This window comes from Polistes canadensis, unplaced genomic scaffold (assembly GCF_001313835.1).
Source record: "Polistes canadensis isolate GaletaPanama2010 unplaced genomic scaffold, ASM131383v1 scaffold_91, whole genome shotgun sequence".
NCBI lineage: Eukaryota > Metazoa > Arthropoda > Insecta > Hymenoptera > Vespidae > Polistes > Polistes canadensis.
The window spans coordinates 469,722-492,468 of record NW_014569638.1 but is presented as its reverse complement, the minus strand read 5'-3'; the positions used below and the strand labels follow the sequence as shown (position 1 = coordinate 492,468).

Sequence of the window (22,747 nt, the reverse complement as noted above, 5' to 3'; positions counted from 1 at the left end):
ATTTATGAGTATCGGTAGATTGTATTGATCGAAGATTCATTCACGGAAGTGGAGAAACATTTGAGAGAATCGGTAAGGGCAAACGATGAGCATCACTCCGTGAAGCGTGACTGGTATTTGTTATGCAATGTTTTGTTGCTTCGTGGCCTTGTTGACTGTATTGGTATTATCTTGCTTTCAGCGAGGAATCAATTACAATTTGTTACCTTGATGATCGTATCTTCGATAAAAGGTGAAGGAAAACCCCAAGATACTTGGACACCCATCAATATGCCATCGATACCTTTTTGGTACGAGGGCTGGTGTTAGTTTTTAATTGGGATGATAGATAGAGAAGAAGTGGTTATTTGAAGAATTTCTAAGAGAGAGAAAAAATCGTTGAAAAGTTGACGGGTGTTTTTTGGTTTAAGCATTATCTGTTATCTTTGTGAATTAATCATGTTTAATTAAGGAGTAATTATTTCAATCGAGGTAAAGATACGTTGTAATTTCTTTCTTGGAAATTATTATACTTTATTTTACGTGAACAATCGCATACATTAGACATGAAATTTTTTATTATAAGAGTACGATTATTATTTTATTAAATCAATGTTTTTTAATATCAAATTTTTAAAAGAGTGCAGAAATAGTTTGAAAGTGTCTTTGCGTGCGTACAATGGAACGGAAGAATGAAGTTAGGCGTTAAAGAGAATTAGATTTGAATATATCTTATACCAGCTAGGGTTTACTCTTATCGATCGAATAAAAAATAGTTCATATAATAAAAAATATATGCTTATGTATATTATGTATATGTTACGATTAATGTGGGGAAACGTGGATTCTATAGAATGCTCGAGTATTCTATTTTGTTAAGACAAATGTATTTTAGTTTAAACAATCCTAATTATTGTATCGTTCCCCTCGAAATTCACGAAGAAATACAGTTAAAATTCCTTTAGAATTAGAAAATAGGAAGAATACTATTGATATACTTCCGCGAGTAAATGTATGAATATCAAACAAAAGTTCAACAGCCTGTTTTAACCATGATTGATCGTAGTTTTGTAATTAGAATTAAGAACAATAAATTGATACCGAAGGTTGAACGAACAAATTCGATTCAAATTCGTTAGCCATAGGCCATTTCTAGAAATTCGTCCTTGCGTCTGGTATTTGTCGTGACTTTTAGTAATGACGAAAATAAACAGGAAGCGAAGTGAGGATTCTCTGAGAGGCCAATGCTCGTAATACTTCAAGGTCAGATAAAATTTGCTACTCGTTTAAATATTCCTAGCTTCGTCTTGAGACGTTCTTACTACGTTTTGCATTTACGGACGTTTCAAACGAAAATCAACTTTTTATTCGTATAATGCTATTTTTTTATACTTTAACTATTAAACAAATAATTATATTATAAATAATATTATAATACAAATATTCTAATTATGGTATGCGTTTGGAAACAATCCACTAACTTTACCATTAAACTTTACTCTTCAATGTTAACAATACATATTCAGTGAATTAAAGTATTTGTCCTTCTTCCTATTGTGAATTTTAAATAATTAATATTTGCTATTTAATGCAGATCTTCAAAATTTTTATTAACGAAAACCTATATTAAGATTATTAAATTTTCAAATTGATATAAATCTTAAAATTTTTTATTTTGATTTATTGAACGAATTATATATATTGTATTCATAGGTATCGTTCTTGTTAGGAATGAATTAATTATCGCTATTACGATTCGACTAATAATAAGTTTGGCACGGAAATAATTGCTCTTCATCTCGTATAAAACGTGCAACATATGTGATACGCAATAACCGCGTGAATATAAACCTTCGACGCATAATTGACGTATTCTTCGCACCTCGATTCAAGATTAAACAAGGTTGTTTGTAAATGTGTCACTGTCAATCAGGCTCATCAGTATGTATAATGCTTGCCTAAACATCGTGAGTGATGCCAGGATACTTGAATTATTTGTATGGTACAGAAAGGTACGAAGAGAGATATAAAGGAATATTTCATTATGCTTTCAGCATAAAGAAAAAAAATGAATTATAGAAGGTTACTGATTCTCAGCATTTGCAACGACTCATGAGAACAATTCATTACAATTAAAAAGACTTTTTTTTTTTATATTCTTTAGAATTTGCCTTATTCGACATTTGGTAAATTGTTTTATCGCATCAGATCTATTATAGGTCTTGCACTTTAAGTTCACCCTTTTTCAAGTCAAATTAACACTTTTCCAAGTCAAATTTTTCTATATCAGTAACTCGTGACCCCATTGACCCCTGTAACCCTCATAGCTTCCGTTTGTTTTTTTAATGGGCCTTCACGGGACCATAACCATTGTTACTATATTATTTTATATCTTGCAATTAGAATTGTGACCACTACGTTAAAACATGTAAAACTCGCGTGGCAGTCAACTGCAAACGGCTTCTTTTGAGTTTATTGTAAATTTCAGCTACTAGTTGGTTGGGGTGCTTTTCTTTTGTTTTGCTATATTTTTTTGAAAGGGCGAACTACAATACCACAAGACTTAAAATTATATTTTATGGAGAGTCCGAACATTTGTAGTTCCATCACTATCTTTTTGGTTTAGTTAAATATTTATTTACATATAGTAGATATTTTTAAGCTTTTCTACATTTCCTCAATTTTGATATACTATGGTGCATCTACCACCGTTCCATTTAAGGCGGTATTCTAGTGTGTGAGGAATCTATAATTTTTTATTAATTTTATTATACACAAATATTGTGTTTTTTCTCATTTTCATAAATTCATAGGTATATTGAATTATCATCACAATGAAAAAAAGAGTAAGAAAATAAATAAAATAAAATAAATAATTTCGAGAAATATTGAAATTCAAAAAAATTTAAAGTATTTTATAAATTTTATTATGCACGTGTCAGTTTTTTTGCTGTTGTTCATGTTTCGTGGCGAAATCTAACCTCAGGGAATTTTTTTCATTCTTCAACAGATTTCGTCAATTTATCTCTCTTCGACAAATTAGTATAAAATTATTTCGTCATAATAACTCATTAACAGTCCAAACAGCTGATCGATCTTTCTTAACGATGATCACGAGTGCTTATCCACTAATCAGTTTACACTAGACTTAAACTTCCTACCTCTGATTTAGCGCTATTATTAAGTAATAGCGCTAAATTTAAAATAAAATTAAGTAATAGTAATTTTTTACCGATGTTAATCCTCTGTATACGAATTATGTAAACAGAAGTATATAAAGGAAGCATACAGAGTACGGAATTTACGTTTATACCTAATTCGCGTTTGAGTTTGTTTGCTTCCGTTACCGCATGACGGATCAAAAATTATCGAGAAATTGATTAGTTTTTTATTTTTCAGTCAATATAAAAATATTTTTATTATAAAGTAGCATAGTAATGGTATTTATCTAATTTTTTTGATAGATATTCATAATACAAATAAATAATTTAAAAATACAAGCCAAATATTAGCTGGAATAATGTAATAGAGTTTAACTAGGTTAGGTTATACAGAAATACAGGAGCCAATTAAATGACAAAAAATTAATTAAACACAATATGGAACACATATAATTCTGTTATTTATATTTTATTTGAAATAAAATTATTATTCCAAAAAATTACTTTTATTTTGTAATATTATTCAAATGATACAAAATGCAATATTTATAAGTAACATTTTAATAAAATTTTTGTTAAGAAACACAAACGAGTATATCCTTCTTATATTCTTGATATGACCGTGTCTCATGTCAGCGGGTTCATAGCAAAGAAATTCGTAATACGAATTCACAATCTGTATTACGCAATCAAATAACCGTCCACTTACGTATGTAAATACGTCTGTATACCTTGGTTTTATCAAAGACCTCGAACAATACATATACTAATTAATGACACGATATGACGATTTAAAGCTAAGTTTTTTTACAATCAATAGCACAATTCAAATGCTCGGAAAAGATCATTGGATTTATGGCTCCAAATTATTACGCGTGTGCAAAGAAATTTAATTGTTTTCTTTATTTATGTGTCCCCTGAATATATTATATTTTTGGTGACGTGTAATGACTTCAGAATATATGATTCATTCAAGAAAAATTATATTTATATAATCAATAATTTGTTAAATAAATAGTCGATATACAGGATGTCTCAAAGGTTATTTAACCGAACGGAAAAGTATAAATAAATCTTTTGTTTATACGTATTAAGCGTGTTATCTATGGTCAATCATTTTTTAACAACACTTTAACTGGTAATCCATATTTTGAAATAAGAAAAATAACATATTGTAATTTAATTTAATACTTTAAATTAGTTTTTATGTTAAAAATAATAAGAAAATTATATAGTGTATATTTATATAATTATACTGATATTTTATTAATAAATTTGAAAAAATAATCATTAAAATTATTGATTGAATGAATATAATCTATTAGAGAAATAACAATACAGGTTTCTAATATAGTTTAGGATCCACCATACTGTTACTTATCTTCCGATCCGTTAGTAGGATAAATAAGAAGTATCAGAAGGATGATTTATAGATGACAAGCTTGTTAAATATCCGCGAAAGATTTACATAATTTCCCTCTCATCGACATTTTGAGTCTCTTTCTCTCACAGCGATGTCGATTCAGGAAGAGAACATTGCTCATTGTCCGCCCACGAAGAACGCAACACGTATAGGGTCATGCATGGAGAGTCCACGAATCTCGATAAACATTTTTACGAAAGCCAGCGTATAAGTGCACGCGCGCGCAAATTCGAAACAGGTGTTCCAGAAATCAGTGATGACGTGAACCTAGTGACTGATGTAGGCGTATTTTTCATTTTGCACATTTTTAAGATAATTTGATTATTAAATCGTTGTGAGGGCCAGTCAACATTCTGTTTTAAATGCTTTTAAAAATTGCTTAGAAATACATAAACAATTAAGTTAGGTTTATAATATTAAATTGTTATGTTTTTATTATCGTATTTTTGTTTTATAAATCACGTTTATAATGTTGAGGTGAAATAAAACAAATACTACTTTTTTTTTCAATTAATATACGTTAAACTTCCATTATTTACATTTTCAACAATATGGCAATTTTTTGTAGTTACTAAACGAACTACATTGTACGCACCGTCTTTGGATGGAACATTAACAAAATTTTTAGTGGTGCGCGCCTCCATGAACGTGTTAAGCGTCGAGAGATCCGAAAACGAAGGGAGATCCTCAACTCCCATTTCACTATCTCAAGTTTTTCAGTATTAAAAACACTATAAACTATAAAAACGGTAAACATTTATATCATTTATACAACTAGCTATATTTGTATTTTGTTTATTGTTAGATCAATAAATTTTAGTTCCAAGAAAGGCTCATACTCGGGTAGAAATGTTAACAATACAACGTCTATTGACTTCATTTCCAATATTCATATTCACATTAAACAACTTAATCTAGGTCACTGAGAGCTGCATCGGATGCACCTGGGATTGGCAACCCTGACCGTGATACACGATGTTATATCTTGGCAATGACTCCATTAAATTACCAAGTTGTTACTATCCTTTACAAATACTATTTGAATTTGATGATTTGATGATTGAGACTCGAAAAGAAAAAGTTATTGCTTGTATAGAATTTGTGGATGATAAAATGAGAGAGCCGTATATGCTTCAAACGAGTACGTTCATACTTATTAAAACTTGAGATGGCAATATCGGATAGAACTTTTTGGTATATCCGATAATATTACTTATATGTATAACTTATCATATGTTATTAATTTTGTTATTAATCAAACATTACAAGTACGAGTGAACGGTTTAAATGAAAATAATCGTTTCACTTTTCGATTAGCGTTCATCCTTTACAATCTTTTTGGCTCGTCTTACCGAATAGCATATATGATATCTAGAAATTTTCGAAAGTATTTTTTGCGGTCACCTTCCACTTGGGTCATCTTATTGTTCTCAAATGTCAGCCCACCACAGTTGGGAAGTTACGAACAGATTGCTTCAAAACCTCTGAGCAACTGATGACGTCACTTATATACGGTTGTTCTTGCTGCTGCAGTTATTACTTCTATCGTCTCATACATTATTCACACACGGCATTTTTTACATCTCGGGAAATTATAGATTACAAACAAAATTTTCCATTTATACTACGTAAGCGATTGCAATCGCATTTCCGTTTGTATTTAACGTGGATGATAAAAAGCATAAACATTATGAATGAATTGTTTAGGGATACGCGTTACGTGCATTTACTAACACAAATAAGTCTCATATAAGCAGGGAAAACCCAAATTAAAAGAAAAACTATAGCAAAATTAGAAACTGAGAAACGTATCAACTCATCCTAGTCTCCCTTATTAGATATACACGTATTAGTATGTACTTAGGAAAGAAAAGAAATAGAAAAGAGGACTGGAGATTTCGTAGTTGGTACGACAGCTGGGGTAAAAGAGAAAAAGAAATGAAATTGTGCAACGTGGCGAGGCAAAACGGCATCCGTCTGGTCGACAAGAGTGATAAAAGGCCTTGGCGAGCCTTGACCGGTGGACCGTTACTTTACGCCATCTAGCACGGAGTTAGATTCCCTATTTTCTTCTTATTAGATGCAAGAGACGAGCCAGCTTCTGTCTCTATAGCAATCATATTCAACTTGCGGTTTACGAGCCGCATGCGGCCTGGCAAACTTTCCAACGCAGTCCGACACTCCCAATCATGAATGTCCTTTTTTTTTTTAGTAGCCAAAGTTGACTGTTGGACACTTGTCCTCCACCACACAACTCTCTACCTTCCGCACTTAAAGTTTTAAAAACGCCAATTGTTTTCCAACCTGATGATCTTCTTTTTTTCTTTTAGTTATTAGTCATTAGTTTTTTAGTCACCGTTTAAAAACCGATCATTCTTGTAAATAATTAGTAAACGATCAAAATCGAATATTATATCAATGTTTTAATACACTAACTGCTTAATATATGAAACGGACGTATGGGACTCACGAAGAAAAAAGATTGCGTACCCCTGCTCTATTGTCTTCCAACTTTGATACAAAACATTTCAATGTTTTTTCTTACATCTTCCATTATTTTACATCTTTATTTTCTCGTACGTCAGAATTTTTCCAAATTTTAAACTTCATGATTCATTGTTGGTAAGAAAACAAAACATAGCTTGAGAGATGAATGTTATTTTTGAATCTGGTAAATAAATCGATTATGTAACTAACTGTATCCATTTATCAACCAAACGTCATTTAATTGACTTCTTTTTTTTCAGCTGATTGTACAATGTAATGGTATATCCTTGATGGATTTCATTTATGCTTATTGATTTAAATTAACTTACGAGTATTTAATATTTGCGATCAAAAATTTTTTATAATGAGAAACTGTTTTAAACTGTTTACAGTTCTTAATGGGTTTGATTGATGCTAATTTATTCGAAACAATTTCTTCTTCTTCTTTTTCTTTTTTTTGTTAGGACTTCGTCCTGTTATATTTTAGCTCTATAGTTCTCTTCAGGGCATTTGTTGCTCCTGCGACTTTGATGTCCGGCTTTCATGCCACCGTTTTAGAAGTCTTCTCGTTGTTCCTATTTTTCCTATTTTTGCCACTTTCGGCAGTCTACTGTCATCCATCCTGTCTACGTGGTCTCGCCACTCCCTTCTCCTCCTTCTTATCCACCTAACCACGTCGTGGGTCTCACATTAATTTCTTATTTCTTTGTTTCTTCTTCTGTCTCTTAGTGAGTTCTCTGTTATAGCTCGTAGCGTTGTCATCTCTGTAGTTCTCAGGATACGTTTTGTTATCGTGGACTCTGTTCTAGTTACGGCAACGTAGGTCATTATCAGTCTGATACAAATATTGTATATTCGTGTCTTGCTTTTGATTCTCATATGTTTGTTTCTTCATATGATATCTCTGAAGTATCAAGAGATTATGGAGGCTTTGATTGTTTGGTCTCTTACCTCCTCTTCTAGGTTTCTGTCGCTTGTAATGATCGAACCTAGGTATTTAAATCGTATCACTTGGTTGACACTTTGGTTGTATACTGCTAACTTGCATTGTCTGGGCTCCTTGGAGATGGTGAGTGATTCTGTACCGAAATAGTCATGTTAAGTTTGCTTGCCGTCTTTTGGAATTTGTACAGTATCCTTTGTAAGTCGTCTTCGTCTTCTGACATAATGACTGCATCGTCGGCGTAGCATATTATTTTTCTTTTTTCTTTTCCTAACTTAACTCCTTCTCCAGCTGTTTTCACCTCCTTTATTATTTCGTCCATGATCAGGTTGAAAATGATCGGGCTTAGACTGCCGCCCTGCCTGATTCCACTTGTTGTCAAAACAATTTGAAAGTTCTTAACACTTTTGATAGATAAGTTTCGGACTGTAGCATAAAATCTGTTATGTAATAATTTACTTCCATGTTGAAGCATATTGCAAAACTAGTGTCCGTCTTTACTTGGAGACTTGAATTACAAAATTATAAAAATGCTCTTTTATATTTTTTATTGTAGAAACTGCCTATACACGATTGGTTGGCAGAATAATTGAATAATTTCTTTACAAAAGCACAATAAAATTTGTCACAATTTAATCAGTTTGGTGGGTTAAGTATAAGGTATAAGAAGACTATACGTTATTGTTACATATAGCTAGTTTGCAAAGAACTGTGACGATGAGTCACGTTTAAGTAATAATTAGAATTCCGCGTACTGATATGAACGTATGATGACGTACTAGTCGTTTCCTATATAATTCTTTACGACACATTGAATCGAATTAGTGTTTTCATTAGGAGACTGGATTCGATACTTTATAGAGAGAGATTCACGTTTATTAAATATCATAATGTATATTTAAAGAATTTAAAGAATCATTTTATAAATGACAAAAAAGATTCGAAACCATGACTGATTGTTTTCATTGAAAAAAAGTAAAAAAAAATTTGAAACCACGATTGGGTTGTTTTAATTGAAAAAAAAGATTCACGAAAAAAATCTTTTTTTTGCATCTCGTAACTAGAATGATTTCTAAAAAAGAATTATAAGAAAGAATAAAGAAGAAAGGTGTTTTAAAATAAGGATCGAATTTTTGAACTAAAATGTCCTATCTTAGATAGGATTATGTAATTTTTCATAATGTATAAACACTCATGTTTTTTCACGTTTATAGGTCTTTTAATGGTTTGTCGTTGACTAATATAATCATTCTTTTGAGACAAGAATGAAAAGAAAGACACTCGGAAAATAAATCTCCGTGTCACGATTTTAAAAATAAGAATTATGTCATGCCTTATTAATATAATATTGACATGAATAATATATAGATGTAAATATTGACATATACAGTGACCAAAATGAATATTTAAATAAGATATAGATCGGAGAATTTAATTATTAATAATATATTTTTAAGTTATTAATAATCTATTTAATAATATATTATTTTAATATAATTTTTGAGTAGCTGAAAGAAAAAAGGGGTACAAGTAACAATTTTTTTTAATATGAGATAAATGCACAACTACAAACTAGACAATGTCTACTTAAATAATAAATATATTATTGCAAAATATATTATATTAGTTGTAATAATAATATATTTATTATTAATAATTGATTTCTCTCTTAACCAATTAGCTATGGCAATCTTCTTGAAAAGTGTATAATAATATTGAAGTTGGAATCGAATAACAAACTACAAACAAATCTCCATTTACAAATGTCCTGTTGTTAAAAAGAAATGACTGGATTCCAAGTAACTAATCTCTATACTTGCATTTTCTTCGTAAATCTCGTAAATTTTCCTATAATCTTAGTCTTCAGCTATTCGATGTTAAGCCAAATATAAATAATAACAAATACAAATAGCAAAAAAACATAATAAAATTATATAGGAACGCCTTTGGTTGATTAAATTCGAACATTTGTGAAAAATAAATGAAACACGGCCAATAGATTGAATTAAGATTAAATCGATGGAAATAAAACCGGTCCCTTGTAAAGAAGAAGGATTCGTCTTGTATAAGTTTGTTGCTTATGTGCAAGTGTTCGCATTGAAACCGCGAGAAGCAAGCAGAGAAAGGACTAAAAAGGAAACGCGTTTGTAGCTGAGCTAAATTGCCACTATAGTATTATGTTATAACGATCTTGCATAAACGTCGGCTGATATCTGATTGCTTATATGTATGTATATACTGTAAGCTCTCGCTTAGTTGGTCCATTCACTTGGGAGGAGCGAATGAACGAACAAATATGAGAGGAAAGAAAGAATAGAGAATGAAAGAAAGGGAGAGAGAAAAAGAGAGAGAGAGAGAGAGATTGAGTGAGGGAGTGAGGTAGGGAGAGAGGGAAAGGGAGAGAGAATGTTCAGAATGCGCGTGTGAAGCTCACCATATTTTCTTTTCTATCTTTCAACGCGTCATCGAAGCATTCACTTATATGTTCGTCAACCTTTACGACCTGCGTCAACGATTGAGCTGTTTTCTAATTGAAATTATTATAACTCCATTTAATTTTTATTTCGAGATGTTTAAAGGGTTTGAATTGATTAGAAAATATTAGTAAATTTTAACGAATTTTGGTACTGTTTTTTAAAATGTACATATAGATTTTGCAATTTAAATTTAACCTTTTGCTAATCGAATTGCAAAATGAATTTAAGGAGCAAAACCTACAATCAATTTTATTATCCGATAATAATTAACTAATTCAAGGGTACTCAATCTTTTTCTTTTGCTGCCCGCATACTTCTGCTTCCTATAACAAGCGGGCCGCACATTGGCGATAATTGAAAATTGATGACAAAAATAAAACATTATAGGATTAAAAAATAATAGACGTATTTAAAATTTTTGTTGTTAAGGGTGAAAAGTTGTGGAGTGAGGGTCAAGTAGCTGTTAAACAACTGTTTAGCAACTAATTGTAAGAAAAAAGTTAAACTGTGTGTACCGGGCCGCATTTAAAAACTTGTCGGGCAGCAGGTTGAGTATTGCTGAATTACACTGGTAATATTAAATCTGCAATAATTTTATCATGTATACCTATATATATATTCCTACCATGATTGGTTAAAATAATCGATCCCTAAAAAAAGTTTAAACATAAGTTCAAAAACATGATCGAAATGATTGTAACATCAATAGTTGGGCTCGGCTGAAACTTCTGGGACCTAAAATCATCCGCGTATCAAGAAATGAGTATCTTCGTGTGAAACCGACTTAAGGGGTTACATGGGTTTACACCGGGAAAAAATAGCATATTTTCAAAAATTTTTTTTTCTATATAAAAAATGGAATTCTTATTCAAACTTTTTATAGCATTTAAGATACATATTTAAAAAACATTTTCTGAAATTTTGGTTGAAAAATATTTTAAACTCAGCCATTGCGACGTCATTTCCGGTGATCCCACCGAAAAAAAGTGTTTTCGCGTTGACAGCAGAACTTACAAACGGTGAGGGTTTTTCTGTTGAAAAAATAGGGTCTTTTAGTGAATACTTAAAACTAGAAACTGGACGAAGGAAAAAGAAAAAAATTGAAATTTGGATTTTTGGCAACGTTTTTAGCAAGAACATTCAAATTTCGCTACAATTTCCACTACATTTTGGTTTCTTAAAATTCGATTTTATGAAAAAAACGAAAATCCTTCGTCCAAGTCCTTGTCAATAGTATCACGAAGACGTGTAGCAAATTTTATAAAAATCGGTTAAATAGTTTTCGAGAAATCTTGACAACCGACTTTAGAAAAAGCGTTTTGAAAAAAACGCGTTTAAAGATTTGAGTGCTGGTATAAGAGCCATTAAAGAGTGAAATTTCCCAATGCTCTATCTTTAAAACTACTACTCCTATCGACTTCAAAATTGAATACAATATTCTAGATGAGTTGTAGAATTTAAAAAGATAAAAAAAAATTTTTTTTGAAAGTCCCAAACCCATGTAACCCCTTAAAGATTTTTGCGATTCTCTTCCTAACGCAACGGAAATCGATCTTTTACGCTATAATTCACTCGGTGAACTTATTTGTCTTTGCAATGAATCACAAGAGCATCAGAGTCCCGCTACAAACTTAAGACGTTTCTTGGAAGATAAGGTAAATTTAAATTATCACTAGTTGACAATTTATTTGCAATATATTATGATCTATATGAGTCACGAGATGATTTTTCTTTTTCCCCATTTTTTTCTAGTTTAGTGGACCGTTTCATGTTGCAGTCTCGGACATGAAAATTATTTCTAATCGATTAGTGGAAATTTATGATATTCATTATTTTCCCTGATCGGAATCTCGAAACACCACGATTATCGATAATAGTCAAATGATATTACCGATGTGAATACGAAAAGAAAATGCATCTTTCGCAAAACTTGGACTGGTTTATTGTATACAATTTTATTAAAGTAAAAACGAAATGATAATTTTTACGCAAATGTGCACATATACCTATATATGTGTCATGTAAGTAATAAAAATTGAATTGATTACGAAATACGATCTATACGAAGACATAAGTATAAAAAATGATTTATTAAAGTATCACTAGAGATGGTTGCAATTATTGTTAATCGATTGGATGAAATAAGATGAATATTTTCTTATTTGCAAATTGAAATTGTATTTATCGTCTTATACACGCACACAAGCTTCTTAACCACGTTAATGAAACTCGAAATAATGATTGATTAATTATATAAATTAAAAATCAATTCAATTTTTCGATTAAGTGTATACTTCATCTTGTAAATATTTGAAAAATAATGAATAGAATAAAGACAATGCAGACTAAAAACTTGATCGTATCGCACAGAAAAACACAATCGTATAGGAGAGAATTTTTATTGCAGATATCTTTAAATAATCTACATGACAAGACATCTCTGAAATTATTGAAATCAAAGCAGTAATTTGGTACCAAATTGGTAATGCAAATAATTAACGCAAAATTTTTGCGCAAATTAAACAAATTGCGCAAATTACACAAATTTATTGCTTCACAGATGACATGCGATATCAATCTTTTTAAGGATATCAGGACCTAAGCCGGGCATTCATAAGAATACCGTTATTGTAAAGTATGTTTCATTCATTTTATTTTATTTTTTTTTCTAGTGTAAGTTATATTTATTTTTTAAGGAATATAATAAAAAAAAGGGTGTTATAAAGGATCTGAAGTTTCTTCTTTTTGCCAACGTTATTATTTTATTAAGAAATCAACATTATTGCGCAAGTTATATAGTTAATAATTATAAATAGAATTACAAACAATAAAAAACAAAAATTAATTTTTTTTACATGCCTAGAATGAGACATTTCTTAGAATAATATTCATCGTACAAACACACAAAACGTAAATTTAATCTGGTTTGGTCGGTATTGATTAGAAATAAAAAAGATACAAGTACAGTTACCAATAGTTAAAGATGTATTCTGTTATTTTGTTACAATAATTTTCGGTTCGATAGATAATCTTTTCAATTTCCTTATAATGCGTAATACCTGATAAGACATCGAGGGTGAAAGTGACGTAATTTGAAAGGAATCTTCTTTTCCTACAGAATTTGCTAAGTAATGCGTTTAGAGAGCTGACGACGACGGGTCGTCCACTTGGATATGATCATCTTCGTGCATGCGTCATCTTACGACGATCGATAAATCAATTGGTCGATCAAGATATCTTCAGAGTCTTAGATCGATGCGAGAAAAGATATTTATTCGTCGTAATGTCGGGGATGACCGATGGGTCAATCGCATGTAAATCATTGGAACAGGAAACTTGTTTTCTGTTTCTGATTGTCCCTTTGTTGATATCAATATTTTTATGCGAAATTCTTATTTTTTTATGGGTCATAAGGAATAATAATATTACTTGTTTTTGTAATATATTTGTGATGGTAATTATGACCGTGGACTAACAATAAGTCAAAAAATAGTAAACGTTTATTTTAGATTTAATTCTTTTTTTTTAAAGAATGTAGAAAAGTTTAGAAAGATAAAGATACAAATATGTGCAGTTAAATGACTATGTAAAGTTGGCAAATAAACTTTCTTTTATTTTTGTCGATTTTGTTAATGGATTTAGGACTGGATCGATGATTTATGGTACCCCTAGGAAAATTTGGTTTTCAATTTTCGAGTACTTTTTTTATTTTAAATTTTGATTAAAATGAATGAAACTAGAAACTTTCAACTTTTAAATTATATCCTTTCTGTTTTAAGGTAGCTTTGTATATTAACATTTTAATTCTGTTATAAAAATACAATTTTAACAGTTATTTTATATTGTGTTTGGTTAATAAACGTTTTTGAAGGAACATTTTATAAAAATAAATATTACATCAGAAATAATTGAAACTGTTAAGTTTCCTTCATAAATCTTGATTGCGACTGTGTAACATGGATGAATTCTCGGTGACGTTTTATGTCGTGTCATCGAATGTCACTGCACGAAAGCAATGGGGCAATGTCTCCTACCATGACCTACTGACACGAAAACAATGAAAATACCTCGTAACTTGTGAGACCGATATTTCGAATCTCTCGTCGTAATCGCGACGATCGTGCCATCACTAGCGAAAAATACTCACCATATACTTTCATTTCGTATGATATCATCAATATTCATAACTTTTTGAATGAATATTTTTCCTCAAAATGATTATAAATTCACCGTGAATACAAATATGTTTAATTAAACGATAAGCAGATCCCCACGTTGGTAATAAATAGATTAACACCTCAATTTAACGCTGTATTTTATTAAACGCGAATTTTGTTCATATGCAGTGAATCATTTTCTTACGTTTGCGCTGATTTTTACACGCGATCAGATTTTTTTATAATATTTTATTTTTTTCATATAAGTTCTATGTCAAACATTTGAGACAAAAAGTTATTAGCAATCACACACTAAGATAATAATTTATTCAAACATTCGAGAGGAGAAGTTTATTTTTTTTTTTATTACAATATTAAACATCGTTGTCGATTTATTTATTTATTACTTTTTTAATTTTTATTATTACTCTTTCTTTAATATTGTAATAATTAATTTTAATTATTTTTAATTAATATTTTTTTCTCGTATTAGTTGGACTCCATTTACATAGTCTTATTTTAAACGGTCAACAAATTCATTTTATTCATTTGTCTTACGTCAAACGTTTGAAGCAAAACATAATTAATATTCAAATATGACGCATATTAATATAATACTTAACGGGTGTATTATTATTTTTATAGCTTTCTTCGTTTCCAGGAATTTTTAAAAGAATTAATTAGAAATATATTGTCAAGTTTTTAATAATTTGATTAAATTAATGTCAATTTTTGTCTGGTTTTACTACCGTTCTTAGAAATTTTACTTTCGTAAATATTTTACGACCCATTCTAGGATATTAGCATCGAAAAACAGAGATTACGTGAGTCACCTGTTAAGCGGTGAAAATAAAAATAAATTAAAAAGATTGTTTATTTTGAATAACAGTACTGAATTCCATTTTATTCGATATATATCGATATATCTATCTCGATATGTGTATTATTCATAATAAGAGTATATACATAATAAGGTATATCGGGAAAATATAAATTGTTTATATTTTATAAATATATCTTAGAAGTATATAATTTAAATATATTTCAAATTACATGTTATAATATATATTTTTACAAATATACTTATTTCAACGAGAGTAATAACCTCTTTTTTCTAATAAACGCTCATTAATCGAATTATTAGTATCAATCAAAGTTGGTAATAATTTTTCTAGATATTTTTTCCTTTTTTTATCGACTCTGACTGAGAAATGACGTTTTCTGCGTATTAACGTTCTAATACTTCGTAATACGAGTTAAATGTATTTTAATTGATGGATAATTCGCATTGTTTTCTTTTATAATTACAAGTCGCTTCGCTTTTGTCGCCAAAGTAATGCGATTAGAACTTTACGACGACTGCAAGCGTAATTAAAATCTACTTCATATGCATTCCTTTCACTTTTATGGAATTCTCGTTGGAATACCAAACGACCGCGACGATATTAGAAATCAAGAACCATTAGAAAGTAACATTGAAACGAAACAAAAATTATCTTCCTTGTAAAAGTTCTTCTAATCTGATTGTGAGACGAATAATCTTAAAAAGAAAGAGCCGTGAAATCTTTCAAATGCGTGATATCGTTGACTTTATTATAGTTTGCGAACAGAGGCGGCGGCTCGTGTATTGGCACTGTAACACTATGATAATACAGTAAACCGAATCTTTCTTGATAAATTGAATTATCGTAAGAATTTATTCCAATTAATATTTTTATCATAAAATTGAGATTCATCATTTATCTGAACATTATTTCTTATATTTCTATTAACTATATTAAACTAGTATTTATATAAAGAAGATTCTACTGTAATCAATTTCCCAATTTTATCGAATCTTTACAGTATTTTATCTATTTTTATTTTCTAAATAATAGTAAAATACTATGCTCTGTATTAAGAAACGAATAAAATCTCAATAAAATAATGAGTTATAAATTTTCTATAAATTTAAATAGATCTAGAATACACGAGTTTTGAACCAAAAAAAATGTAAAATTGTTGTACATTATAGAAGAAAATCATTCGAAGCCAGTGCAATTATAATGAACTGTGACTCCTTTCTAAGTTACCGCAAATATGTCAATTTCATTCACATTTCTATTCTGACCACTACTTATGTTGCATACGAAGGATTGAGTATTCAACCGTTTGAAATATAAATAATAAAGAATAAGTGTTTGACTGTCGTAAAATACCGTTGACATCTATTTTCCTTCTTTTGGGAAAACTAACCATCCCTGACACACATTTGATTCGCAACGTACGTATGGTACTTTACTTCGGCAGTGAATATTTATATATGAATACGTTTAAAATTAAAATTAGTCCAGGGCCAACGTTGAAATTTAAATAAAACTACATTTACGATATGTCATTAAATACAAAAACATATCTATTACGCAATTGCAAAATTCCTTGAAAAACAAAATTCTTCTACATAAGTTTGTCAATAGTAATTATGACAATAGATTGAATCATAATATGCAAACATTATTATTTTACGATTTATTTATTATATTTTTTATTTAGTCCACTGTCATAATAATTGGCATGCATATTTAACATTTATTGTTTTTTTTTTTGCTTTTTTAAGTGATTTCAATGGCCAAGACAGTGATTTCGATGCTTGGTAAGCAATATTCTTCAAAGTGGATTAAAGTATGTACATCTCCGTGACACAGAACAAGGTGTAATTCGGTAAATGTAACGGATAATCGAAGTTTCAACGTACTTCGAAGAAAAGATATGTGAGCCAACATGAAGTAAACCTCAGAAATAACGGAACAGTAAGACATTTCACAGTCAAGACAAACTACAACATAGGTTTGAGATCGTGTAGAAAGAATAATTGCGTTGGTATACAGTCGCGGAAGTTTGGTATATTTTTCTATGTATACCCTAGATCTATATGTTTCTATGTATGTGTTTGAACATATGTTATCATTAAAACATGAAATCCGTTCATTCATGAAATAACTATACCGATATTTTTATATTTATTGATTTATTACTATCTTACAAAAATAATACTATGTTATGAAATTATGACTATTATATTATGACAACTTTAGTAACTGTAATAATGTAATTATAGTAATAATAATAATAAGAATAATATTAATCGCATCACAGTTATGTGACACTCTTTAATCATAAAAGTCTTTAAATTCGACTCTTAAAAACCACAGTTATTTTTACACTATTTCAATATCGAATTTAACCACAAAATTGAGTTACTTCCACGTGTCACGATGTAATTATAAATACTTTACACACGACGTTAATAAAAAGAAAATTTTGTTTCATCATTTTTAACTTAATATCGTTGGAAATATAAAACAGATTGCATATACGCGTACATATTAATTGCACGTAATCTCTTCTTTTAACGATAAATTAATTTTATCTTCTTTGTTTGCAGATGGCGGGGTTCTGTTTACAAATTAATTTGGCGGGAATTACTGGCCTACCTCTTTGTATACTACCTCATCAATTTTACATATCGATATGCGCTCAACGAGCAGCAACGTGCGTGAGTATATGAATTCTTTATCGAATTGAAAACATTTATACGTGAACATTTTTTTCTTTTCTCATCTTTTATATTAACAATATATTCTTATATTTGCTTAGAGAAAAAGTTTCTTAATATTTTAATGCAAAAATGAAACAAATTTTTTGTTATATTTCAAATCAAGTATATTAAACCAAATATGTACCAAATATGAATCAATATATGATATTCTGTTCAAATATGTGAAAACAAAATATCATTTTCGTAAACTGCTAAATATTTTGCTTTTAATTTATTTCTTTTTCTGATTAGAAAACATTACTGTCTGGATCGTCAATTTGCATTAAAAAAAATATTAATTATTTGAAACCATCACAATGGCTATATTACAACGAGTAAATTTCTTTATAAATGTTCGAGTATGGATCGTGAATAAGCGTAATCGTTAATCAATTTGGTGCTCGTTACGATGCAAAAGTCGATGATTCGTCGAGGATCGGCAATGATTCGTGCGCGTGTGTAATTCTCTACGTGTGTCCGCCACAAACATACTTTTTATGGGCGCAAATAAAATGACTCTCGATCAGCCTTGTATTGGCAACAAAATCCGAAGGTTTCGAGTGTTTTGATCACGTTTCATTCTTAACAGGGTTTTCCTTTTTTAATTTATGAGCAAATCTTTATTTATTTATGAAGTGAAACTTCTTTTAGGGAGGGTAATGAGAATTTTCAAATCAAATAAAAAGTGAAAGGTTTTGGAGGGGAGCGCGTTATTTGAGTGGTGGGGGAAAAACGAGGAAATATCGATCGGGCAAATGAAATAAATATTTAAAGTATTATGTGTGTGCACAAATACTTGTACAAATACTTGTAAACCTTCAGGACCAATCGCTCTTTATTTTCCATATTGTAAGAGATTATAGGATAGTATATATACGTCCATGGTGTTCATGTGTGTATGTGTATTAGCGTTAAGAGTTTATCCGTTTTATATATATATATATAGATATATATAATATTAATTTATGACTTGTTCCTGATGTGTCCAAGTAATAGCGTCCATAATAATATTCATATTAATCATATACAGGGTGTAACAGAATAAGTGAGAAATACTTTAGGGATAGCTTTAGCACATCATTTACATTCATAAGAGGTGTTCAAAATGATCTCCTTGTACCTGCACATAATCTTGCAGTCGTCTTACAAGGAATTGCCTCATTTTTTCCATATTTCATTGCTCGGATATACTTGAAGCTTTGTTCAATTCTTTCACGAAGTATTTTCTCACTATCTATGGGCCTTTTATACAAGTGAAAATCTAACGGATCCAAATTGGATGAGCTGCATTTCTACCTAATAACTGGACAGTTTTTAAACAAACGATTTCTAAACAAGTGGATCTTTGGTCGTCCTATTGCTTTAGAATCGATTACAATCGCTATAAAAGTTTTCACTTCGGTCATGTTGTCCTAAGCACACACTCACGTTTTTTTCTTTTTTATTTGTTCATTTAACACTTCAACTTGGAATTTCTTTAAGCTCCTTTTTTACGAATTCTCCTTTTCGCGTTTTATTTGATTTCACGTTTCCGGTTCTGTTAACCTAGCTTGTACTATTGCGAGTTGTAACTAATCTCGTACGAGTAAATTTCATTAAGAATTCGCAGTATCGCGTTGTCTACCTAAGAAAGATGAAGTGAAAAAACAAATACTACTTTCAAAAGTCTTTGAGACCAGAAGAAAGGAAGAACACTTCACAGATATTTTACTTCTTTCTTTGCGCGAGGCAACGAATAAAAATGAACGGTGCAGCAGTTCGAAAGCGTAGAGTTGCAACTAATTGTAAGTTAGACATGCTTTGGATCGAGTATGCGAATGTTGAGGAGAGCAAACGTTCGTCTATCTGTATTATTATAATATGTTTTCTATATTAAGAAAAGAAAATTACTAACCAAAAAATTTAAAATATTATCAAATTTTACAATTAGAGATATGCATATCATATATACGGGTCAAACCTATATCAGGTTTTAATCAGGATAAAAAGATCAAGTAAGTTTAAATGAATCAGGAGTACTCAACGTTTTCCTTTGTTGGTCACATACGTCTGTTTCTTACATGAAACGGGCCGCAACATTGGCTCTGCAAACGATACTGGATGTACCACGGTTAGAAAAGATGATTTAAGAAATTGATGATTAAATAAAAATGGTCATCGCGAATAGGAAACGAGTATCTTCTTCAAATTTATTCAAACTTATGTATATTTGACATTATTTTATTATTTAAACATTAATGTTATCTTTAGTATTAGCTCAAATTCGTACCGATTTTTCTAAAAATAGATTTCTCTATTTTTTCAATTTGAATATTATATATACATTTTTTAAATACAGAAATTTGTGTATTACATCATGTATATCGTACGATCGTTGGATTGCCACATGTGAAACAACAAAGCGGATGTAAGAAATCTAAGGAAAAAGCGAAATCTGCATAATTTTAAAATTTATTCTGTTTGCTTGTATTTTTCCAGGAACTAACTTCACGAAAACGTACAATTTAACTAATCGAAAATTTATAACTAACATTTCTTCATCTGAATAAACGTCTACACACGCACCTATTTATCTCAATTATTTTTAACAAATAGGTAAAATATTGCAGGAATTAAATACAAGATTCTAGACTTTTTCCAAAATTATTTAAACTATATAAATGTGCTACATTATGATTGCCACGTATTGAGCAACAAAGCGAATGTAAAAAATCTGCTTGATTTTCAAATTGATTTGTTTTGTCAGTGCTTTTTGAACTTCACGAAAGTATACAATGTAGGTAGTCGATAATTCATTGAAAACATTTCTTTATTTGAATGAATGTATACACATAAACACACATTCATATCCTTCGGAAGATGATAGGCCCGTAGATAATCAAAGCGGAGATCGGTTACCCTTCGTGGGCGAAGTTTATGCAAATAGAAGAACATTAAACGGTAGTTATGAACGTGACACGCTTTTACGGACAGGAAATAAGTGCGTAAATACGTATTAGCTTGTGCAGTCTCTTTCACAAATCTGCTACATAGGAAAAATCTTTCCTAACGGTTCACTTGGTTTCCAATTCCCGGAATAATGCGGTAAGAATTATTAATGCTAAAAATAGTAGGTAAGTTTATCTTATTCGATCGTACATCAAACGATTCGTCATTCAGTAGTCATGCAATTTTGAAAACTTTCGTAATCTTTACAAAACGTAATTACATAAGAAAAAAAAAATAAAATTATACGTTTCGTGGAAACGTTGACGCGTAAATAATTCTGAAAATTATTGAAAATAACCGAGGATTTAAATAATACGAAAGTTTAATTTACTCAAAAAAGAAAAATCCAATTTACTTCACGCACGCCCTATATAAGATAAAAAACCGTACGTGTGTGCGCGCGCGCAGGAGGGAGAAACACTGAGAGAGAGAGAGAGAAAACGAAAGGCTTAACGTATGATATTTCATACGTGCCGAGGAGTTAAACGTGCTTGGCATTAAAAAACGCATAAAACGTAACCTGTTATTTATGCCAGGCTAAAAGAGGAGAGGAGAAGAGAAAAGAATAAGAAGAAGAAAGGAAGGAAGAAGAGGGTGATGCAAAGAAAAAAAAAGATCGACCGGTTAAAATCGTTTCGATTCGTCCCTTCTAAATTTAGAAACCGTAGAGCTGGTTTAAAGTCTGCTTTTTAGGGTCTCGTACTAAAAGAAAGTAAAAAGAAACGATAAGGGGATTCTCTCGTAACAAAAGGAACTAAACGAACAAGACAGGTTACTCGTGGTGTGATGCATCCGAAAGATCGCATGATCGCTTATTGTTGCATTTGCGGAACGTTCGATTCAATTTAATTTCTTTTTTTCATCTTTTTTTTCTTGTTTTTCTTGTTTTTCTTCTTTGTTTTTTATTTCTTCGCTACATTTCTCAAATGATTATCGATGAATAGTGACTTTTCTTGACGTTCGTCATTTTGCAACAACCACCACGAAGTTATTTATATGGACATGTTATTTTGATGACTAATGATTCATGGGTAACGTTCAATCAACAACACAGTTCAGCTGTACGAATAGAATTTTGTTATCCTCGGGAATTCCAGAATATTCAGAATCGGTTGATTATCAGGTTAAATTATATTGATGAATTGAGTAAAAATCGTTTAGGTGTTAACGTGAGAATTCGTTAGAACGAAACATCATTTTTGTTACCTCTTGTTGATGATAGCAATTGATGATGATTTATGATTATTCGTCTGATCAAAAGAAATTTTTTCATTGAGAATCAATAATTTATATATATATATTTATATTATATATTATTATATTATATTTAATAAGTCATTCCTAGAAATAGCAATAAAAAAAAGCTATTATAACAGGATAATGTCCTAATAAAATGAAGAAGAAGAAGAAGAAGAAGATACTTTATTTAATACTTTGCGAGAGATGAATCGAGCGAAGAAAAAAAGTATAATTTTTATTACTCGTTAATTAACTGATAAGTATTTCAAAACAAAATTATCCAAAAGGATTGTATATAAATTTTTATTCATTTAGT

The 22,747-nt window shown here is 30.2% G+C and overlaps 1 protein-coding gene across 2 annotated transcripts in view; it reads left to right on the top strand.

Moving 5' to 3' along the window:
- Nucleotides 1-22,747, top strand: part of LOC106787085 (bestrophin homolog 15) — a 73,984-nt gene that overhangs the window by 11,010 nt on the left and 40,227 nt on the right. Inside the window, exon 2 of one of the 2 annotated variants that reach the window (XM_014749135.1) lies at nt 18,052-18,162. In XM_014749135.1, the coding sequence (XP_014604621.1) occupies nt 18,052-18,162 (111 nt within the window). The remainder of the gene's footprint in view (nt 1-18,051; nt 18,163-22,747) is intronic. The other variant, XM_014749136.1, reaches the window with a different exon arrangement.